The sequence below is a fragment of the Dendronephthya gigantea genome, unplaced genomic scaffold (genome assembly GCF_004324835.1).
Source record: "Dendronephthya gigantea isolate DGI-Jeju-01 unplaced genomic scaffold, DenGig_1.0 000115F, whole genome shotgun sequence".
Taxonomy (NCBI): Eukaryota; Metazoa; Cnidaria; class Anthozoa; order Malacalcyonacea; family Nephtheidae; genus Dendronephthya; species Dendronephthya gigantea.
Genome location: NW_021163125.1, coordinates 415,008 through 434,481, shown reverse-complemented (window position 1 = coordinate 434,481; position 19,474 = coordinate 415,008). Strand labels below are relative to the sequence as shown.

Genomic DNA, 19,474 nt, shown 5'->3' with positions numbered 1-19,474 from the left:
TTTTGGGGGTACTTTCAAAACCGTGAGCGTAAGACGTTGTAACGCAATTTATTCTTCAAATGGTCTGTTCTTTCTAAGAAAATGCTTTTCATGTTGTTATAATTTTTTTAACCCATTTGAGAAAGTGGAAAGTACCCAAAAACGTCATCGTGAGAAAGGCTAATTGCATAACGTTTCATGGAATGACCGCTGACCTGATCTGTTCAGCGATGTTTTGGCTCCCCTCCCTTTATTCTAGTGACGTGTCGAGGCCTGAAACAGCAAGACTTGGATGAAGCAAGTCTAATTTACGCTCTGAGAAGCGAACTAAACTCACATCTTTATTAACAATTACTCTAACAGTGCCAGTAAGATTTGGAAAGCTGGTGTAAATCCAAAACGACCTCGTATCGGGCTGATCTAGTGATCAAAACACACGTAAGTGAATGTGCAATTTCAATTGCGTTTTATGTATGCCTTACAAGGAAGACCCAAAGAGAGCATTTTTGACCACTTTCAAAGCTCACAATAGCTTTAAACTTTCACTAAATGTTCCTTTATAAGGATTGAACTTTTAGGTTTCCACTAAATACCGAATTCTGTCCTGTTTGTGGGTATATTTATCGAATAAATTGGTGTTACTTTGCATTATCATGAAGCAATATACACTGTCATCAAATTAGATGCTTTTAAGCTTTCAATCCAGAAGTTTCCATCCTAGCTGTCAAAAGTTTCAGCCTAAACCTGGGCCCGCGATACGTACGTCGTAACGTTAGGTGTACTGATAATTCAACTGTCTTAAAAATCACACTACATCCTCAAATTTGTTCTTTCCAAAGTCACTCTTTGAGAGTGAGTGTTCACAGCATGAACCTGTACATAAAGATAAAAAAGGCACTATGATTCATACACTCAATCTAACAGATACTGATAGCCCTCAAGAGTGTATATATTCTCCCATTAAGAATATAATCTCCCATTATTACCATGAAAAACTTTAATGGGTTAAAGATGACAATAATTAAGCTGACTATTGTTGCCACTGCATCATGGCTTTTCATTTCAGTGTTACTGTTAGGTCAGTGGTACTGTTAGGTCAGTGGTACTGTTAGGTCAGTGGTACTGTTAGGTCAGTGGTACTGTTAGGTCAGTGGTACTGTTAGGTCAGTGGTACTGAAAATGTTAATTAAGAAATGAAGGGATGATAAACTGATTAAAATGATTCAGTACATTAAAGCACATTAGAGAATACAGCATTATTACCAAACATGTTAAGGTGATTTTTGAATAACCTACTCAAGCCAGCAATACCATTCCCCTGTTGATTACATCAAGTGTATAAATACTAATTTGAGTTAAACAATTACTCAAAAAAGCATTAAAAAGGCCATTTCCTGTGCAATTAGTATCATAAGAGTAAGGGTGCATGGGCACAACTCCAATCTCTGGTTAATTAATTATTAACCAAGAAGGGACCATGCTAACCAAATGATGCACACATACCACCACTGCACAACAAGACATGTAATCGTGGCAGGGGTGATACTTATGAAAAATTTTCCCCCCTAAATCTATGAATATATATTTATACCCTTATACCCTTATTAATATAAATATATACCCTTCCAAAATATTGCATCTGGTACCACCTAGTATACTACCAGCACTCTCTCAATTACTGTAGATTACACAAGGTTAAAAATGGATAGGTTGAGAATCAAAATTGAAAATCATTTTTCAAAATGTTCACTTTTAAGGGAGTTTCTATTGTTTTATATTTTATGGAAATACTCAGCATTTTGTTTCCGTAACTAATTCCTAGATTATCAACAAATGAATCCCTCTCAGACCTTGAAGGGTAATCTCACTTGAAAAAACTGCAACTTGATCATCTATATACAGTACCACATGTGTACTGAAATGGATTAGAAAACATACAATTTTAAATTCTTCAACAAAAACCCTCAATATAATCCCAAGTTTATATGTCCATACTATATGAACGCAATGGCATAAGGAATGTTGCCCAGTGGTGTCCAAGGCTAATGGCACTGCCAAACTTAGGCGTATCAGGGCGTGGTGCAATGTATAGGGGTATATAAAGTATTAGAGCTGATAGTTAAATATCAAATTATATTTTGAATGAATCATATAACATTCTGAGCAATCAAATGTATTAGCTAAGTAGACAATTAAATGAGCCAGCTAATATAACTTAATGGACTTAATGGTTGGCAGATGAACTGCATGAAGATCTTACCTATATGAAAGAACACCGTCATCAGATTCCCCCAATCTTCTCACGAGAGTCAAAACTGCTTTTGGGATAAACACAATTTTAAATATGACGTGTAACACGAACGAAAAGCCAAACAGAACATATCTTCGATAAAACAATACTTTCTCTTTCGATTAAACTGAAAATATCCCACAAAATAGAATGTTTAACTTAAAAAACTTAATGATTTTCCAACAGACCTTTACATTTCGTATTGTCAAGCGTATATTGAAATGAAATTTCCTGTCGTGCGCCCACCATGCCAGCTGCACAGCGCTATCACAAAAAAATATTAAGGGAGCTCACTTCTGCTTACGAATTACGGTCTTTTCAAATAAAACAGTTAGGCAGTCACTTGCAAATTAATTACAACTTTAAAATGTTATCAATCAACCCATCCTTATCATCTAACCTCAAAAACGTCGTAAGAAGTAAGTTCTATTATAGAAACTTTGTCACAATTTCCACGTGAATGTGGTAAATCCGATTTATACTAGAGACGGATCATCCGTCTGGACGAACTTGGGCAAGCGAAAGATAATTCGTCTTCTAGTTTCTTCACAATACGTATGAAAATCATCTTTAACATGCATAGTAGTCATTTCCTGTTTTTCGAACAAGCTTACAGTCCTATCACTCCAATGCACTTCATAATGTGGAGCAAAATGAGTTGACCTAAAATTATATATTCGGGCTTATTCCGCGCAGTATATGGAGCGCACTATTTACGGACAATAAAGTAAATAATTGTTTTGTACTAATAATAATTGTTGGCCAGCACTAGAACCCAGGAAACGTTTGATCCTATAGCTACATACTAAATATTTCTTCACCATATAGATTGAGGATGGGTGGAAATTCTTCAAAGGAAAACAAGGAAAAGAATGAAGAACCTCCTATCCAGGCCCCACGAGCAAATCTTATGGAAGACACGAAGTATGTTCTTCTTATTCACAAATCGGATACCGAAAAAAAAGAGGAAATAGTTGAAAACTTTCAAGATGCTATCCAGGACAAAGCGAAAGGGTCTGTAGAGTTCGTCGAGAATGTGAATATTAATAAAGAAAATTACAAAAGCAAATTGAAAGATGCTTCTTGGCTAGACAAAACCAACAACGTCGTCTTGATAAGCTTGACATCTGAGGCAATTCCCGCAATAAAAAGAACATGTGAAGAAAGAGGTTATGTAAATGATGGCGTGGTACATAAAAAGGTGTTCACAGTCTCGTTTGGGCCAAGTTTGGATTCCCAGTGGCCTCCGCAAGGCGTTTTAAACGCCGCTGAAGATGCACGACACTTTGCGTTTGAGTTTGAAGACGTTGAAAACATCACCTTTAGCGATTTTGTGAACTCTGGCAAAATTAAAGGCTTAATTGGAGCTATTCATAGTGTATAATGACTTCTGATGGACCTTTTTTAAGCAACATTGTCTGTAGTGTAATTCCAGGAATTATGACGTTCACAAGACGCTGTTGAAAAATTGATTGAAAAATAACAATTAACTGAAGGGTGTAATTAGTTGTTCAGGTGACATCCACCAAATAAAGTTTTCATACTAGAAAGGCTTTCTGGAGTTGGACTAAACTGGGTGAGTAAATTAAAACTAAAATTTGTTTGGCCATGATTAGAGGCCCGTTTACACTACACTCAGTTTATTGGCACGGCACTGCTAAATCCGTGCCCGGCCTTTGTTTTGGTAGACTGAGCACTAGTAAAATGGCAAAGGGTACCAATTTTAGCCCTGCCGTGCCAATAAATTGAGTGTAGTGTAGTTTGAACGGGGCTTACTTTTTGAATCTGGGGGGCCCTCTGGGGGGCCCTAACACTCCTTCTACCAATTAGTGCCGATTGCGAAACTGTTATATTTTTTTCGGCTTTAAATATCGCAGTTTTTCATCACTCATCAGTCATCATTTCACCTGCGTTCCGATCCTCCGGCAATCTCATTTATGATTTATTGCATCTCTTGCAACTACTTTACCTAATATCCTGAAACGAAGTTTTGCTGAAGCTTTATCAGTTGTGTCCTGGTTGCTACCTCCTTCGCAAACCTTTTTCGGGCAAATATGGCGGGTGGTGATATTTTGCAGGTAGAAATTTCCGAAATGCTTCCTAGCGCCTGCGGAGGAGGTAGTGCTGGTTGTGTGCAGCACTCGAGCGCGGAACTGGTGGGGCATTTGGACGAGGTGCCTCCTCTCCCAAAATTTTAGTGCAAGGACAATATGTTCTCGGCCTTTTCGGAAGTAGAAGTACCCATTGCCAAGTCAGGCCTTCTTGATTGCTGACCATTTACTCCGTCTCCTCGGCACCGGAATAGTGATCTAATTTCTAAATCGAAAATTCGAAACTTGACCTAAATACTGTTTTCCTTTACCCCCGTGGGCAAAGCTGCCTTTATAATCTGCTCTAACGGCCGTGACGGGATTAAAAACAATTATAGCGCTTTCAGCTTTGCTCGTGCGGGTAATGAAGAAGTTATAGTTGAGAATGTTGAATGTTTTGTGGGTAGGGGAAAAAACAGGTGCATGGCATCTGTTGATTTAAAAGATGCATGTTAAACCGTACCAATTGCCGAAGAGCACCAAAAATTTTTTAAAAAACCCCAGCAATTGTGAGTTGTGACATGGACATAGACGATCAAATGTAGCCCATTTGACGCGACATGTATATCCACATTATGTGAATATCAGGAATCTTTGATTTTCATTTATAACGGAATTACAGAAAATTCATCACTATGGCCTACGGACGATGCTCATCATTATTAAACGAACACAAAATTATTAGCGAACAAAAAAAAACTCCAGAAAATGCGATGAGCTGCGGGCTGTATGCCCGATATTTCATAGGAGTTGGGCGTTGCGCTTGTGGCTTTGGGTAAATACATCCCTGTGTTTACGTTTTACGTTGCAAAAATTGTTTGGATAAAGATTAATAGGAGTGAAAATGTCTGAAAGTAAATACACGGCTATGCCGCTGGAGGAAAGGAAATCCGAAGAGGACAGTGGGAAACTAGAAGATCCGTTTGATCAAGAGTTTTGGGATGAGGTTTGCTTTTGTTATTGTTAATTTAACCACGGTATTGACTGTAGTTAATATCGAATAATCTTTGATCATGTGAGCCGTTCTCGCACGAATCAAATGTCTGGTAAAGCTTACCAACTTCAACAAGCTGCCATTGCCCTTGACCTTGCACTTTTGCACATTTCTCATGGCTAAAAGGACTAGATTAAAAGTTTAAATACAGTAACAGAATGTATCGGGTATTGACTAAATTGCATTGATTAACAATAAATCATACATCCAGAGTGTTCTGCATAAATAACTCTGAATAACTGTTCGTGATTTCGACAGATTATATAAGAGTTCTATTATAAAACTAATAAATAATAATTCTATTCTTATCTCACACCACAGTCTACCGGCTGTTATTACCTTGATCAACATAGCAAATTATAGCTATCAAATTGTTTACAGTATCTACAAGTGAGAGACAAATGTTAAATGTACCATACATTATATGCAACTGCTTTGACCAATTCTCACCAATACTGTTTTCCTTTGCCCCCGTGGGCAAAGTCACAATATTGCTATTGGATGAATATTGCTTGTACAGTATGGATCATCACTCAATCCCTACATGTATATTCATTTAGAAGTCAGCTGTGTGACTGACACCCATTGGGGCTGTCTTTGTTTTGCTACATTCCAACGGGTGTTTGTAAAAAGTACCATATAAGCTTAGAGCAAAATCAATTTTCATGTTAAACCAATAAATAATTAGTGAAACCTCTTCAATTCATCATTAGTGAAACCTTTCTTTGTCTGAGTCTGAGCAGGCTCTCATTGTGCTAAAACCTGTAGAGACAGTGTGTAATTCATATGCTATAAATATGAAAAAACAATCTTAGCATAATTTTACTTGCTAATGAATGCTGTCACTCAGAGGGTTCATGTCCTGCAATCTTGGAATCATGCACATAAAACTTGTTACAACTATGCCATATGATTATATCATTTGAATCAAGTGTCATATACCATATATCGGATGGATCTTTCTCCTAAATATGCTATATGTTAAGCAATTTCACGGTTTACCATTTGTCACACATTAAAGGGTAAAGTTTCTGCATGTGACACATGGGTGGATACAAGTCGGTTTTCTTGGAGGAGGGGGGGGGGTGCAGGCCAGGACTTTGCTAGGTGGGGGTGAAACCATATCAGCTGTACCGAATATTTATTAAACTGTGTTAATGCAAATAATGTCGAGATGTATAAATGAGAATGAGAATAGAGACCCCTTTCTTAAATCTCTGGTAGGGCAAATCCCTCCCCCCCTTCTATTTAGGAAATTAATAATTTATTAATTGAACTTTTACAGAAACTCAGCTACTTTTTAATAAGGTAGAATCAAAATCTTTTTATACTCCTATGTTCATCAGCTTAGCTTAAGGTTCAAATTCACACTAAGTACTTCCATTGTGAGTCTTGGGGAGTTGCTTTGGGAGTTGCAGGCACAGCCAGTCAGCTAATATTTTATTATTTTTTATATTAAATGACTTAATGTGAGACATGTGACTTAATTAATATGAGTTATGGCCTTTAATATAAGAGTCATCTCAGTGACAAGTTCTGAACATATATGGTGTCACACAATGACGTCACCCGGCTCCACCCTCGTCAATAGAGCCCCTCCTCCTCTGATAAATTTAGTTCTACACAGCACTTATAATATATAAATGAATTAAATGAAACCCTTCTATTGACTGGGATTTATTTGTTGTCAAAATAAATACATTTAGGTTCAAAAGAAGTTTGAATCAAAAGGCATAACATGGAGCGAGGCAATGGACGAAGTTCGTGTTGAAAGGTTGATGAATAAATTGGGTACAGATTGTCTGCTTGTCATTATACGAGATTGGCCGAAAAAGTTCAAGGGTAAACCGGATGTTTTAAAGAGCTTGGAAAAAATGGTAGGTAGTCATTTCGAAGAAACTAGTAATTCTAACATTCTTAAGGCGTATTAACACTTGCGATTTATTCTGCGATTTTCTTCTTTTGATAGATGTGAACGAGTAATTAGTTACGAATGCTCTCATTTATAAGAGGTCTTCTTGAGCATCAGTAATTAATTCACTCGTTCACATCCATCAAAAGGAGAAAACCGTACGTAAAATGAAAGCGTAAACAGGCCTTTAGAAGGGCCTGTTTAGATGCAGGCGTGTTTAGATCCAATCTGGTGGTTATCTTTAGGGCCGTTCACATGGAGGAAATTTACATCGGTCAATGAAAAATCATTTCGACTAAACAAATAATTTGTTCTTCTATTCATATGACATATATTTCAATTTGAAGGCGTTGTAAGAATGACGACAGTGTCGTGGGATCACAAGTTATATGCATAGCTTTTGTCTCGCGTGTGGTTTTTCATTGTTTTGCAAGGGCGTCGTGAAACGTCAACTTCCTATTATATAGAGGTCAGCTGAGAAAACAAATGAGCGCGCGGGGGTGCCTGGGTGCACAGGAACAACTTCATATACAATAGATCAGCTAAGTCTTAAACAGCAATTTTCTATTGCGGTATCATTTCAAGCACGTGGAAAATAATTACAATATGCATTTATGTTACCTAATTTCTATAGATAGGTCGCTTCACAAAGATTATTTTGGAAAAAGACACGACGGACACGTACAGGGGCTTTCGTGACAAAAACGACAAGCCGGCAAAACCCACCTTGCTACATATCGCTGCCAAACAGGATTTCATTCATGTTGCTAAACATCTTGTGAAGAAATACCCTGGTCTAGTTCATCAAGATATTAAAGATGAAGACCCACACAAACGATACCTTCCTGTAGAAATGGCGCTGATGGATTTTCACGATGAAACTGCGGCCTTTCTCATTTCACAGATGAAGCAAGACCGGTAAAGAACCGCAACAAACCTTCTTCATAATTTAGTTGGAAGCTTTGAGAAACGGTTTTCAGCGGTATGTGACTATTCTATTGTTTTTGTAGGGTTCACAACCTCTTTAAATATAACGAAAACCTAGGAGCAGCGAAGTACAGTTTAGGCGATTATATCAGCGAGAGGAATCCTGCTACGAATAAACCTACACCAAGTATGAAAGTAAGTGTTATTATGAGTACAATACACCAGGGGCCAGTTGTTCCAAACTGGGTTAGCGCTAACTCTGGGATATGTTTTAACCCACTCTTTTGGTTTAAGTGTTTCTGAGTCGCTGTTCGTTTTTTAAAACCTTTATAAAACATGGCTTTTGTCAGTCCAGAAAATATTTATGGAAAATATATTCATCTTGTAAACAAGGGATTAAAAATATTGATGTAAAGATTTGCTTTATGAATATAACCCAGGCGAAATATAAGTTAACCGACTTTTGAACAACCGGACCCTGGTGTCCCAAAGGAGACCTGCTCTTTCAATTGATGAAACATACGGCGCTAACAAAACTAGGGGAGGGATATTCTTATTAGCCAATCAGCACGTTTGTTTACATTTTAGTTTCGTACTAAAAGACTCTTAAAAAGCATTAAAATCTAAAAACAATTAACCATGGCACGGCTACATTTAAATTCTGACTTACAGTCCCGTTTCAGACGTCGAACGTTTCATGTGCCGAATCGAATGCAAATAAGCTTATATAAACATGCACACATTACCTCAATAACATTATGTTCAGCACATGAAAAGTTCGACGTCTGAAACGGGGCGCAGGCTGTGTGCACACGGTAACGTTTTCACATTTGTTTTTATGCCAATCTGTTTGTATTTTTAATCAATCCGTTATCGTGTGATCAAGACAAATCCGATACCCTGCATATGTATATCGGATAATCAACGTAGATAATCGTATACGAAAACTTATCCGGTATCGTGTAAATGCGACCTAAATCAGGAGCTATGGTCGTCAACACGATTGCTTACGTCGTCATATAGGTCCTTGCTCTCATTCGCATATTCGCTGGCCCGAGTATATAAGTGATATGAAAACATAATCAAAAGTTAATGTATACACGTACATTTTTTTGTTTTAAAGTGTTCTGATTAAAAATTCGGATATTACCAAAAATTTATAATCCTTTAAATGTCGCGAAATGCCCGGTGAGTTACGCCAGCCGACGCCAGGAATAAACACGTCATCTTCACCATACAAACGTAAAGACGCTCACCTTGTAACAAGCCGGCCTCAGATTTTCTACAAACCTGATAAACACAACAGTCTTGTTACAAGTTTTTGCAACAACTTGCCAAAGTTCTGTCAGTCAACCTGTCCGAATACTAGTTGCGGGCACAAGTTGTGTGTGAGTCACATCTTAATTGAATCACAGCTCGGCAAATTTACACAATCTTGGTACAACAGGTTTGTTACAAACCTGTCAAGCTTTTTACAAGCTGTCCATTTGTTGCGTTAATAGTAAATAAGAGTAAGATACAAAACATAAAATGAGAGTAAGATATTACTGTTTATTTTTTCCGTTATCTGACTACGCACTGAATTATAATAAATATAGAAAACTGTCGTGGCCGTGTTTAGTAGCCTGGTCAACCCACGTTGGCCAGACCTGGAGAAGGGGGATGAACGCATAGAACGAGCTTGGTCAAGTCTTCCGGATGATCCATTGGACTACGACTTCTTTTATCACCTGTTGGAGAGAGATGATAAGGGCCTGGAGCCCAGAGTTAATGGGGAAGAAAACAATGCATTTAATGCGAAATCCAAGTCCTGTCTACGCCGTTTAACCAAAAGTAACAATAAGGTATGACTGAAGTCTGTCGTAATTGGTTTACCCACAGTTGATAGATAATACATGGTTTGGATACTAAATAAAAGTACAATACAACTCATTAACTATGTTATTGTCCAGGTTTATGCAAAAAATGGTTCCTTTCTCGTCACGTGTCTATTGTATTTTAGCCAAATTTACCAATGGCATTCGTCTTGCTAAGCTCATCAAAATACAATAGACATGTGACGAGATACAATACTAAGACGTGTAAAATACAATAGACATGTGATGAGAAAGGAACAATTTTTTGCATAAATCTACCTCAACATAGTTAATGAGTTGTATTGTAGTTTTATGTGGTCTCCATGTGGTCTTTTTTCCTAGAAAAGCTTCGAATAGATATATGAAAAATGTATAAATCTCTCGTCGTGTATAGCTGATGTCCATTAATTTAATTAAGATTAAAGCTCGTCAATGTATTTCTTCTTGGGCATAATTTGCTATCTCGTTTTTCTTTGCAGGAGGCGATTCAGCACCCTGTGATCAGAATGTATGTAAGGAGAAAGTGGAAGGAATTTGCTCATTTATGGTTTAGGTATAGCTGCCTATATTCTTTGAATATTCCCGTAAGGATTTCTCATAGCTCGATTGTGTACATTTTGTACATGTTGTTCAAGTTTATTTTTGGTTTTGTGTGTGGTTATCCGAAATTTAGCATTCATCGATGGTATAACAAACAACTGCTTAATCGAAGGTCTCAATGAGACGACTCACGGTTATACAAATAGCCGATTATTTGTTGGCTAGTAGACTAACCAATTAAACAAGTTTTTAATACTGAGTGCGCAAAGCAGGTTGGTCGAGTTAATGGCACTAAAGAATGCGAGACCGTTAGCAGTGATTCCCTGATACTCCTACTTGAGTCAAAAATGGACGAAAAATCTTTTCGACGTTTCGACTATAAGGGTCTTCCTCAGGGGAGATATTAAAGCAAGACTCCCTGGTTATATTATCATTCAGAGAATTACTGTCATTCAAGTATAGGTGGCTAACAATAAAACATTATAGCAATTTACCATATAGCAACGTCACTTTTTCTTAAGAAAGTTTGTGAATCAGACTAGCATTGCAAATATCAGTGAAATTTCGATAGGCATACCGTATCCAATACGTATACCATGCATATGTCGGAAACCACGCCATGAAACACCAATGTGCAGGACCGTAAATTGAGGGGGGGGGGTTTATGTTTATATATTAACATTTACATATCATAGGAACAATAGCGTACAGATGAAATCAGCGAGGATATATTAATACACTCCCCCACTGGAATTTTGCCTCCAGCTACGGCCCTGCTAATCAGTATTTTCCATTCCTATTTTACGACTGACAGAAACCCCGTGCAGACGTTTCTGCATAGGTATACGCACGTAAAAGTTATCAACGATTGAATAGCGACAGTGGAAAGCAGCCCTAAAGACCGGCCTCCACTTGCACGTACGGTCAGTGCGGCCTTTTTGGCGCATGCTCGGTGACTCGAAACTGTTCGTTAAGCCGGCAGTCGCAGCTAATTTTTTGTACGTATAACAAAACAGGCCCGCAAGCCGTACGCACGCGCGATTTCGGCGTGTACGTACGTGCAAGTGGAGATATTTCTTTTCATTTCCACTTGCAGAGAAATATAGCGAAATATTTGCGTATTTTCTTTAGAATTTAAACAGCATAAATAAGTTAGTTTAACATCACTGGGTGTTTTTTCTGTCTCAATTTTTTAATAAATTTCAGCTTGCAGGCGATCGGTTACGTGATATTTCTGGCGCTGTTGTCCTATGCATTGATCTACGGGGCGACCCGGGACGATCCGAGCCAGTACGACGGACCAGCTGACAACTTTAGACTATTTTGTGAAGTTCTTAGCATTATTTTCGTCATGCTCTACATCTTTGAAGAAATTTTTCAAATTGTTCGGTAAGTGTTTGTGGTGAAAAGTCTTACAGGATCTCTATAACATTGCCTGAAGCCAACTTGCTAAGGTTAATTGAAGTTACCTAATTATGTTTCTAGTTAACAAGGGGGGATTTCGTTTAGAACTATCAGCAAGTTTGTTTACATTTTCAGTAACCCAATCAGAATGTATAAATTTTGACTACTTGCGGTAAAAAGGTTTCGCGCTGTACAAAAGACTGGTTAACTTTTTACTGTAGTTAAGGACGGAATTGGCCAATCAGAGTCGTGTATTTCTGAGTTAACTAGGATTCAACTTTTCAAAATGTAGTTGAATTATTTTATACAACCAGCCCCAGGATGTTAAAAGCACCCAATCATGACTCAGTCAAGACATCATACTGGGCAGGGTTCAGAACCTGCTGTGGATGGTTTTCACTGAATGATGATTTCTTCTTAGCTGGTTGTTTAAAATCCGGTTGACGCGAATAATATAAGCAGGACATGTGTGAATGATACAAGACATGCACGATTGAATCACCGTAATTTTTATTTCAGGGAATACGATACCTATTTCAAAGAATTTTACAACTATTGTGATTGGTGTGGTCTGCTTCTGACATTGATTATCATTCCACTTCGTTACGCCGATTCAAGTTCGCAATGGAGCATCGCAAGTCTCGGATATTTGTTCAATTTTCTCAGAATTTTCAAGTTTTCCTGTGTTACCAAGTAATTATACAGCTGTAACTTTACAAAACGTCTTACAGAACGTCTGCTGTACTGAAACCAACATTTTCTCAACTATTTAACCATTAAAATATTAGCAATAAACTTACCCGCTTGAATCAGGATTATGATTAACCTGATAGCTTAGATTTTTACTGACATAATTTAAAATCCTGTCCCTACATCTTGCGTTGGGACAGACGTCTGTTCGCTTGTGACTTAAATAGTGTGACTTAAAAATTTGCACCATCGATGGTCTTTAGTTTTGCAAGGCGTCTCTTATTACACTGGAATTTTTTTTTAAATGCATACTATGGAATCGCAATTAGTATGGATATTGTATAATTTTTTCCCTACTATATATAGCCATACAATGGAGACGGCAATTAGCATGGATATTGTAAACTTCCATACTATTTTAAGTATCGGGCATACTATTTCAATAACATGGATTTTGAAAACTGGAAATTCTCGAATAGATTAATTTTGCTAATACACTGGACAATGTATTATTTTCTCTTTAGGACGACTGGACTGTACACGAAGACTTTGGCGAAAATCATTTATCGGGACATAAGCCGGTTCTTAGTCTTGTTTGTTGTTGTTTGCGTTGGTTTCTGCGGTGCTCTCTTCATGGCGTTGACAGCCACAGGAAAACAAGATACTTTCAGGTAATACCTATACACAGAACAACCCTTAACTAAAGTGCAAGGGCGGAAGGGGTGGAACGCAACTGCTCGTCCGCGAGGGGCCGTGCTAAACCTGGGTTATGTTTTCATCCGTCTCCTGTAAACTTTCCAAAATAACCTTTCTGTTGGTGCCTAAAATATTTGTTGGAAATGTGTCAAACTTTTTATAAAGAAGCGATTAAAAAATTCACCTAAAGATTTGCGTAAACCCAGGATTAAGGTAACTGGCTTTTGAACAACCGCGGCCCCTTGATACCAGTTAAAAACGACGTGATCAAAACTTGTCACTAGTTAGAAATAAATAGTGCGAATCTTGAAAACACATTTAAAAAGTCACAATAAAACAAGTCGTTATATACAAGATGTGACATTCTAACTTCTGGACGCCACATAAGTTCTTTTGATATGCTGTCGCTTATTTCCCTGCCTTATGTTTTAGTAATTACGGTAAATTATTGCTGGCTGCTGTACGAGTTCTCACAGAGCAACAACAAGTAGTTGAAGAAGACTACACAATATTCAGGTAATTACACGATGTTCACGTAATCCGCAACCTCGCAAGTCAGGCTTCTCTTACCTGGCCTGCGAGGTTCATGTAATCCGTTCCTAGTGGCAAATTCTGCTGGAAATTTGTCAGCGATTTCTGTCAGCGATAACAACCAGGTACGCCACAGCTAGAAAGGCTATATCAAATGATTGTATAGAAATTTACTAGTAGGGATTTCGTGTTCTGCTAGTTAACTCTGTTTACTAATTAAGATTATGTTTGTGTTTCTCCATTTCTAGCTGGTTGACCATCATTCTTCTTCTCGTCTACACGGGTCTGGTAGTCGTGGTTTTGCTCAATGTGCTGATAGCGCAGTTGAGTGACACGTACAGTGAGGCTAAGAATAATGCAAAGTTCCAATATTCCGTCGATAGAATGTCGATCATCGCTCGTCTTGAACAGTGGCCATGGCCATTTGTAAGTGTCCATCAATCCATGTACATGTATAAGATAATGTAGAATGTATTTCTCCTCGGGAAATAATGAGTTCTGTGTTTCTTTGTGCGCTATCCTTTATAAGGTAAAACGGCTAGACTGGTCGTGTTATATTTCAGTGCAGACAGATTACATGGTATTTTAGAATGTTTCCTAAATTAGCATTCAAGCATTGACATATGCATCTGCCTAGCACGTGAAAGGCGGTTTTGCCGATTTTTTTCTTATTTCAATTTCAAATATGACCGTTTCGAACATTTTGACCGATTGAAAGCAGCCTGAGAGACCGCTATGATTACCGAGATCAAGATATGATAACCAGGAAAAAATATATTAATTGTTTCGTTGTTTGCAATAAGGAATAAAATTAAACTGAAATATGCGCAATATATTAACACAATAATTCAACTTAACGACCAAGTAACGTATCAACGACGTTTCCTGGGGCCGATTGTACAAACGTTCAGTGGACAGCGCTGTCCATGCACCGAATAGTGTTTTTTCACTTGCCCGTTATTTAGTATTACTAAATTGAGGATTCTTTATTTTCGTTGCAAAGCTAATTTTTTTGCTTTTCATGTATTTTCTAGAACGGTTGAAAATAGCACTATCAGGTGGATAGCGCTACCCAGCCTTCATTATACAATCACCCCCTGTATGTTAACCTTTTTTGCAGCGTTTCAATATATATGGGCTATTCTTCATTTCATCACTCCTTTAGGGTAAATAACGAGACTGAGAAAATAAATGCCCGCAAGATTTTTTCGCACTGGGGAAAAGAGATAGCTATATGTTTATCAAAAATTTTTATATGCAACTAATGATGAAAGGTTGCTTCTGTTTTACCAATTAAGGCAACCGCGCCATTTGGATGTGAAGCCAAAACAGCATCATGAATCCACTCGTTGCTTCCCAGACATAAACTGTCTATGAACTGTCCAGTTTCCGAGAAACGGTAAACTTGTTCTTTGTTAGACACTTTAACAAGAATGCGTCCCGTGACGTAATTGATTGCGATCGAATCAATGACCGCGTTGCGTGCTGGTATCTTAAACTTGTGATCCACTCGTCCATCTTCCGCGCAGATGTAAAGAGTTTTGGAAGCACTTGCGACTCTGACTGTTGTCTTGCTTGACGGAAAATTTGACAGCTTCTTTATTTGAAAACTCGTATTGAAACTAGAGTTGTTAAACTCGGCATATCTGTCTCCAGTATATAAAGTTCCGCTTTCTGGATCTAAGATAGCAATTTTGCCATCCGTGCTCACTGAAATTGGTACGTGTGGGAAAAAAGTATTGTGAAAGAACGACAACGGATACTCCAGTCTTTTGTCCCCGATCTTGTCAAAGATAAACAATTTAAAACCGAACTGTTGATAACGTCCTTCGTGAAATCCGACAATATATATCTCAAAAAACTCAATAGATATCGTAAGACAATTATATCATTCGTTCTCGCAGGTTCTTCAGCTCATATTCTCATCTCGTCTCTTTAGAACTTTCGAATGAGATATTTCCATGAGGGCGAGCAACAAGTGAGCGAGGTTGAACTTATCGAGGGTTAGTATAACATAAACATTTCACATAGCTAAGTACTGTCTCCAATGGAATTCCAACCTAATAGACCTTTACCCTTATAGCTTTCAAGCGCGCAATGCGTGACCGTAGTGTGAATTATCCAGGCCAATTTTAGTTGTGATTTCGCCATGTTCAGGAGCGATTTAGTTTAATAAAGAAGTAAAAAGAATCGGCAATGTTTTCTTCCAAACAAAATCGTTTCTAAGCAGAGCGATATCGCAACTCAAAGTTGCTTATAAATCAACTACTTTCACGCATTGCGCGCTCAGCATTTCGTAAAATACTTAGATATTAATTTTACGTGTTTTTCCGTCGTTGACCGTCACCGTCGACTATGGTCTGTCGAAATACCCTGGTGTACTATATCGCCCACCGGAATTAGTACCCTCGCACGGCGCTACGTACCGACTCGGGATTAATTGATTACAAAATGTGACTGTGACTAAAATCAGTGTTTGGTTTGGGCAAATGAAGAGCTTAGATGTTAGTATAGTTAGTATATTTAGTACTTGGTACTTTTTACAGATTGTAAAAAAACACCGAGTAATTTAACTGAGTTACCTTTCATAATTTGTGTCATTGAACTTTTTTAAAATGATTCTCTCTGGTAGCATCTAAGATGTAAAAGTTAATTCGAGTTGAAAATCATTCTCGATCGATTTTTACTATTCGACCAATGGATGTCGGAAGTTCTATACGTAAAGATTTTCAGTGCCACTTGTGTACTCTGCCCAGCCAACCAGGCGAATTTCGTTTTAGACAGATCAGCAAGTTTGTTTACATTTTCGCTAACATAATCAGAATGCCAAAATTTTGACTTCTTCCAGTAAAACGACATATTATTCACCATTTTACAGGAAGTATTATTTTAAAACGAAATCCACCATGTTTGTCCAGCCACAATATAATAACAGTATATCACGCATATTTGACGAAAATTTCCTCTTAATATCACTCAGGAGTGAGTTTCGTGCATGGCAAAATAATTTTTGGGCAAAAATGTGGGGAGCCGCGTTATATTTACGAACCACCTTAAAAGCTTTTCTATTAGTTTAATTGTTTGTGTTCATTACATTGCAGAGATGTTGGAATACAGCGAGGAAAAAACGCTCATCTCGGTTAGGTGAGTGAGACCGTTTTATTTTTCAGACGCATTTACATAATTGTCGAATTGTAGCAAATTTGTGACTTAGGGCTGCTTTCAACTGTCGCGCGGAAAATTTTAAATGCTTCCAAATTGTTACTATTTTACAAATTGGGTCAAGAAATTGATGCATACTAAAATATCCGGATTTATTTCCAAGTCAGTTATTGTACCTTTTTAGGGAAATAATGAGAAAGGTTGTACGGAAAGCTGAATTTAATTGTGAAGACGATTAAAGAAAATAAATAATGGTAATTGCACTGAGTGGAGTGCAATTTGGTGTGAAATCAAAAGTCACCAATCAGATTGCAAGAAACACCATAGAGTTCAAAATGAATATAATAAAAGAGAAAATGTTATGCCATGAATCATAGGAAGCCAGAATTAATTACTTGATAGTCTTTTTTATATTAATTTTTTTAGCATTTTATCCGTCTGTGACGCTCACGCATCTCGTTTCTTTGTTTCATTCTTCTATACATGATGTAAAAAAAAGAATGAATCCACACGTGGTATATGTCTTCTAGCGCGTCGTTAAGAATTTTTTTGGTATATGTAGGTACCATAGTTTGAGTTCTTTGGACATCCTCTGTACAAAAGTTTGTGATAAACTGTGTTTTTATACAGACAAGTCAAATAAAATCCCCATAAAAATTTAACATCCCCGCGTGGTGCAATTTTCTCTTCTATAAGTTGGGCCAAGATCAGTGCCGCATTAATCAAAGATCTACAAGGATAAAAAAAGGAACCCGCGTTAATAGTTAGCTGTGTATTCGTTGGAAATATTATTTACTGTAAGCAGATTGAATATTGAGGCAAGTTTAATATATTTTGTACTGTAACGGTGTAAGTGAAAGCAAAATTAACCATATATAACAACCATTTCTAATACCTATAATTATTATGCAGGCTGGTTTCGGGTTTTTTTGGTCATACGAGCCAGAGAATGTTGTGGTCCTAAAATTTTCAGTTTGAAATTGAAAGAAAATATGTATATTGTTGGACACAGATTTCCGATGTCAACACAATTGCTGCAGTTAGCTACATCATTTTCAGACTTTTCGTCTAGACTACAGACGATATAATTTACTTTTTAACTCTGTATTGATTTGTAAATTAACTTCAACTTAACGCATGTTCGTCCTAGAAGTTTCTTTTGGCCAATAAAAATTGTTAACGATAATCAATCATGCGATGGCGAGTACATTTCGGGATCAGCCAGGCCATAGATGAATAAGGTGGACATTGTCCGTCTCAGTGGTAACTTGCTGGCGAATGTTTATTGCCTGATATTCGTCATTTGTCATTACGTCATTTCTTTTATGCTATCTGCCGTGCGACCTATTTCACTAATGCTTTGGCATTCGCGAGGTAAAAATTAATTTGAAAATAAATTTACTAAGTTATATCAATTAAAAGCCAACAAACTACTACTAAAACGGCAGAAATAGTAAGAAATCACAGGCAGCCATGTTCCAGCAAGTATGGTGGCGTATGCATGACGTGTACATTTTGGGAGAATTTGAGGACACAAAAATAATCTCTAGTAATACGTATTCTTTGCCTGGCGAAGCCGGGGCGGGTCGGATTTGGCAAAATTTTCAAACATCTCTAATAATCCCGCATGCATATTTGTTTATTATTAGCATAAAATATCAGTTGAATTTTGAAACGCCCCGTCGAGATCCTTTAGTACGTAATTAGTCGCTGGGGCACCGGTGACCAGCAACTCTAGGTTTCGGCACGTTTTTTTCGCAGATCTAACTACGTCAGGATATTGAATATGTATGAATATAATTCAAGTGGAAGCTTCAACGACAGCAAAAATGTGTACTTTAAAATCCCAGTTGTTAATAGTTTAAAAAGCTCTAAATGTCAATGGCCCCTTGTTTTTAATGCAAGCGTTTGTCAAAATACAGGCCTGCTTGACATCCCGACTTTCATCCATTATTTTGTACTTTTGGCTTTCTGTGCTTTCTTCCTCTAAGGCTGTTCAGTTTGTTTATTAAGTTTACAGCCATTTTGTTTATTCTGGCAAAAATCATCAATGAGATAACTGTACTGCTCATGACCAATCAGCATCTAGTATATTTATCATGTTAATAATTAATCTCATTATCCCAGCCATTTGAACAATTTTGAGATCCTTTTATATCACTCAACTGAAGCTGGATGCGCCTGATTAGTCAAGGACCTGCATGTGTATGAGTTTGTATGCATTTCATTTAGGACAGGTAAACTGTTTTAGTGTAAGTTGACCATAGCGGTCAACATGGTAAAGCTGATGATAAAATTTGAAAAATACAGCATTTTACTATCTTGTAAAATTTGCACACGAGTTTTTCAAAACAATCCGTACGGATTTCGTGCGAATAACGGGACAAGGCTCTGACAGGGGGG

General features: G+C 37.5%; 2 protein-coding genes across 2 annotated transcripts; both read left to right on the top strand.

Moving 5' to 3' along the window:
• Window positions 1-228: 228 nt before the first annotated feature.
• On the top strand, window positions 229-3,819 carry LOC114535270. The gene is made up of 2 exons (XM_028556641.1): window positions 229-417; window positions 3,098-3,819. Exon 2 carries the CDS (start codon window positions 3,105-3,107, stop codon window positions 3,651-3,653), a length of 549 nt encoding a protein of 182 aa, XP_028412442.1. The 5' UTR covers window positions 229-417; window positions 3,098-3,104; the 3' UTR covers window positions 3,654-3,819.
• Window positions 3,820-5,114: 1,295 nt separating this feature from the next.
• On the top strand, window positions 5,115-17,758 carry LOC114535273 (transient receptor potential cation channel subfamily V member 3-like). Its single transcript, XM_028556645.1, has 14 exons — window positions 5,115-5,305; window positions 7,060-7,230; window positions 7,900-8,183; window positions 8,276-8,387; window positions 9,791-10,036; window positions 10,528-10,601; window positions 11,795-11,977; window positions 12,512-12,685; window positions 13,207-13,353; window positions 13,811-13,894; window positions 14,158-14,335; window positions 15,849-15,912; window positions 17,011-17,053; window positions 17,256-17,758. The coding sequence occupies exons 1-14, from the start codon at window positions 5,204-5,206 to the stop codon at window positions 17,308-17,310; spliced, it is 1,917 nt and encodes a 638-aa protein (XP_028412446.1). The 5' UTR covers window positions 5,115-5,203; the 3' UTR covers window positions 17,311-17,758.
• The last annotated feature ends 1,716 nt before the right edge of the window (window positions 17,759-19,474 follow it).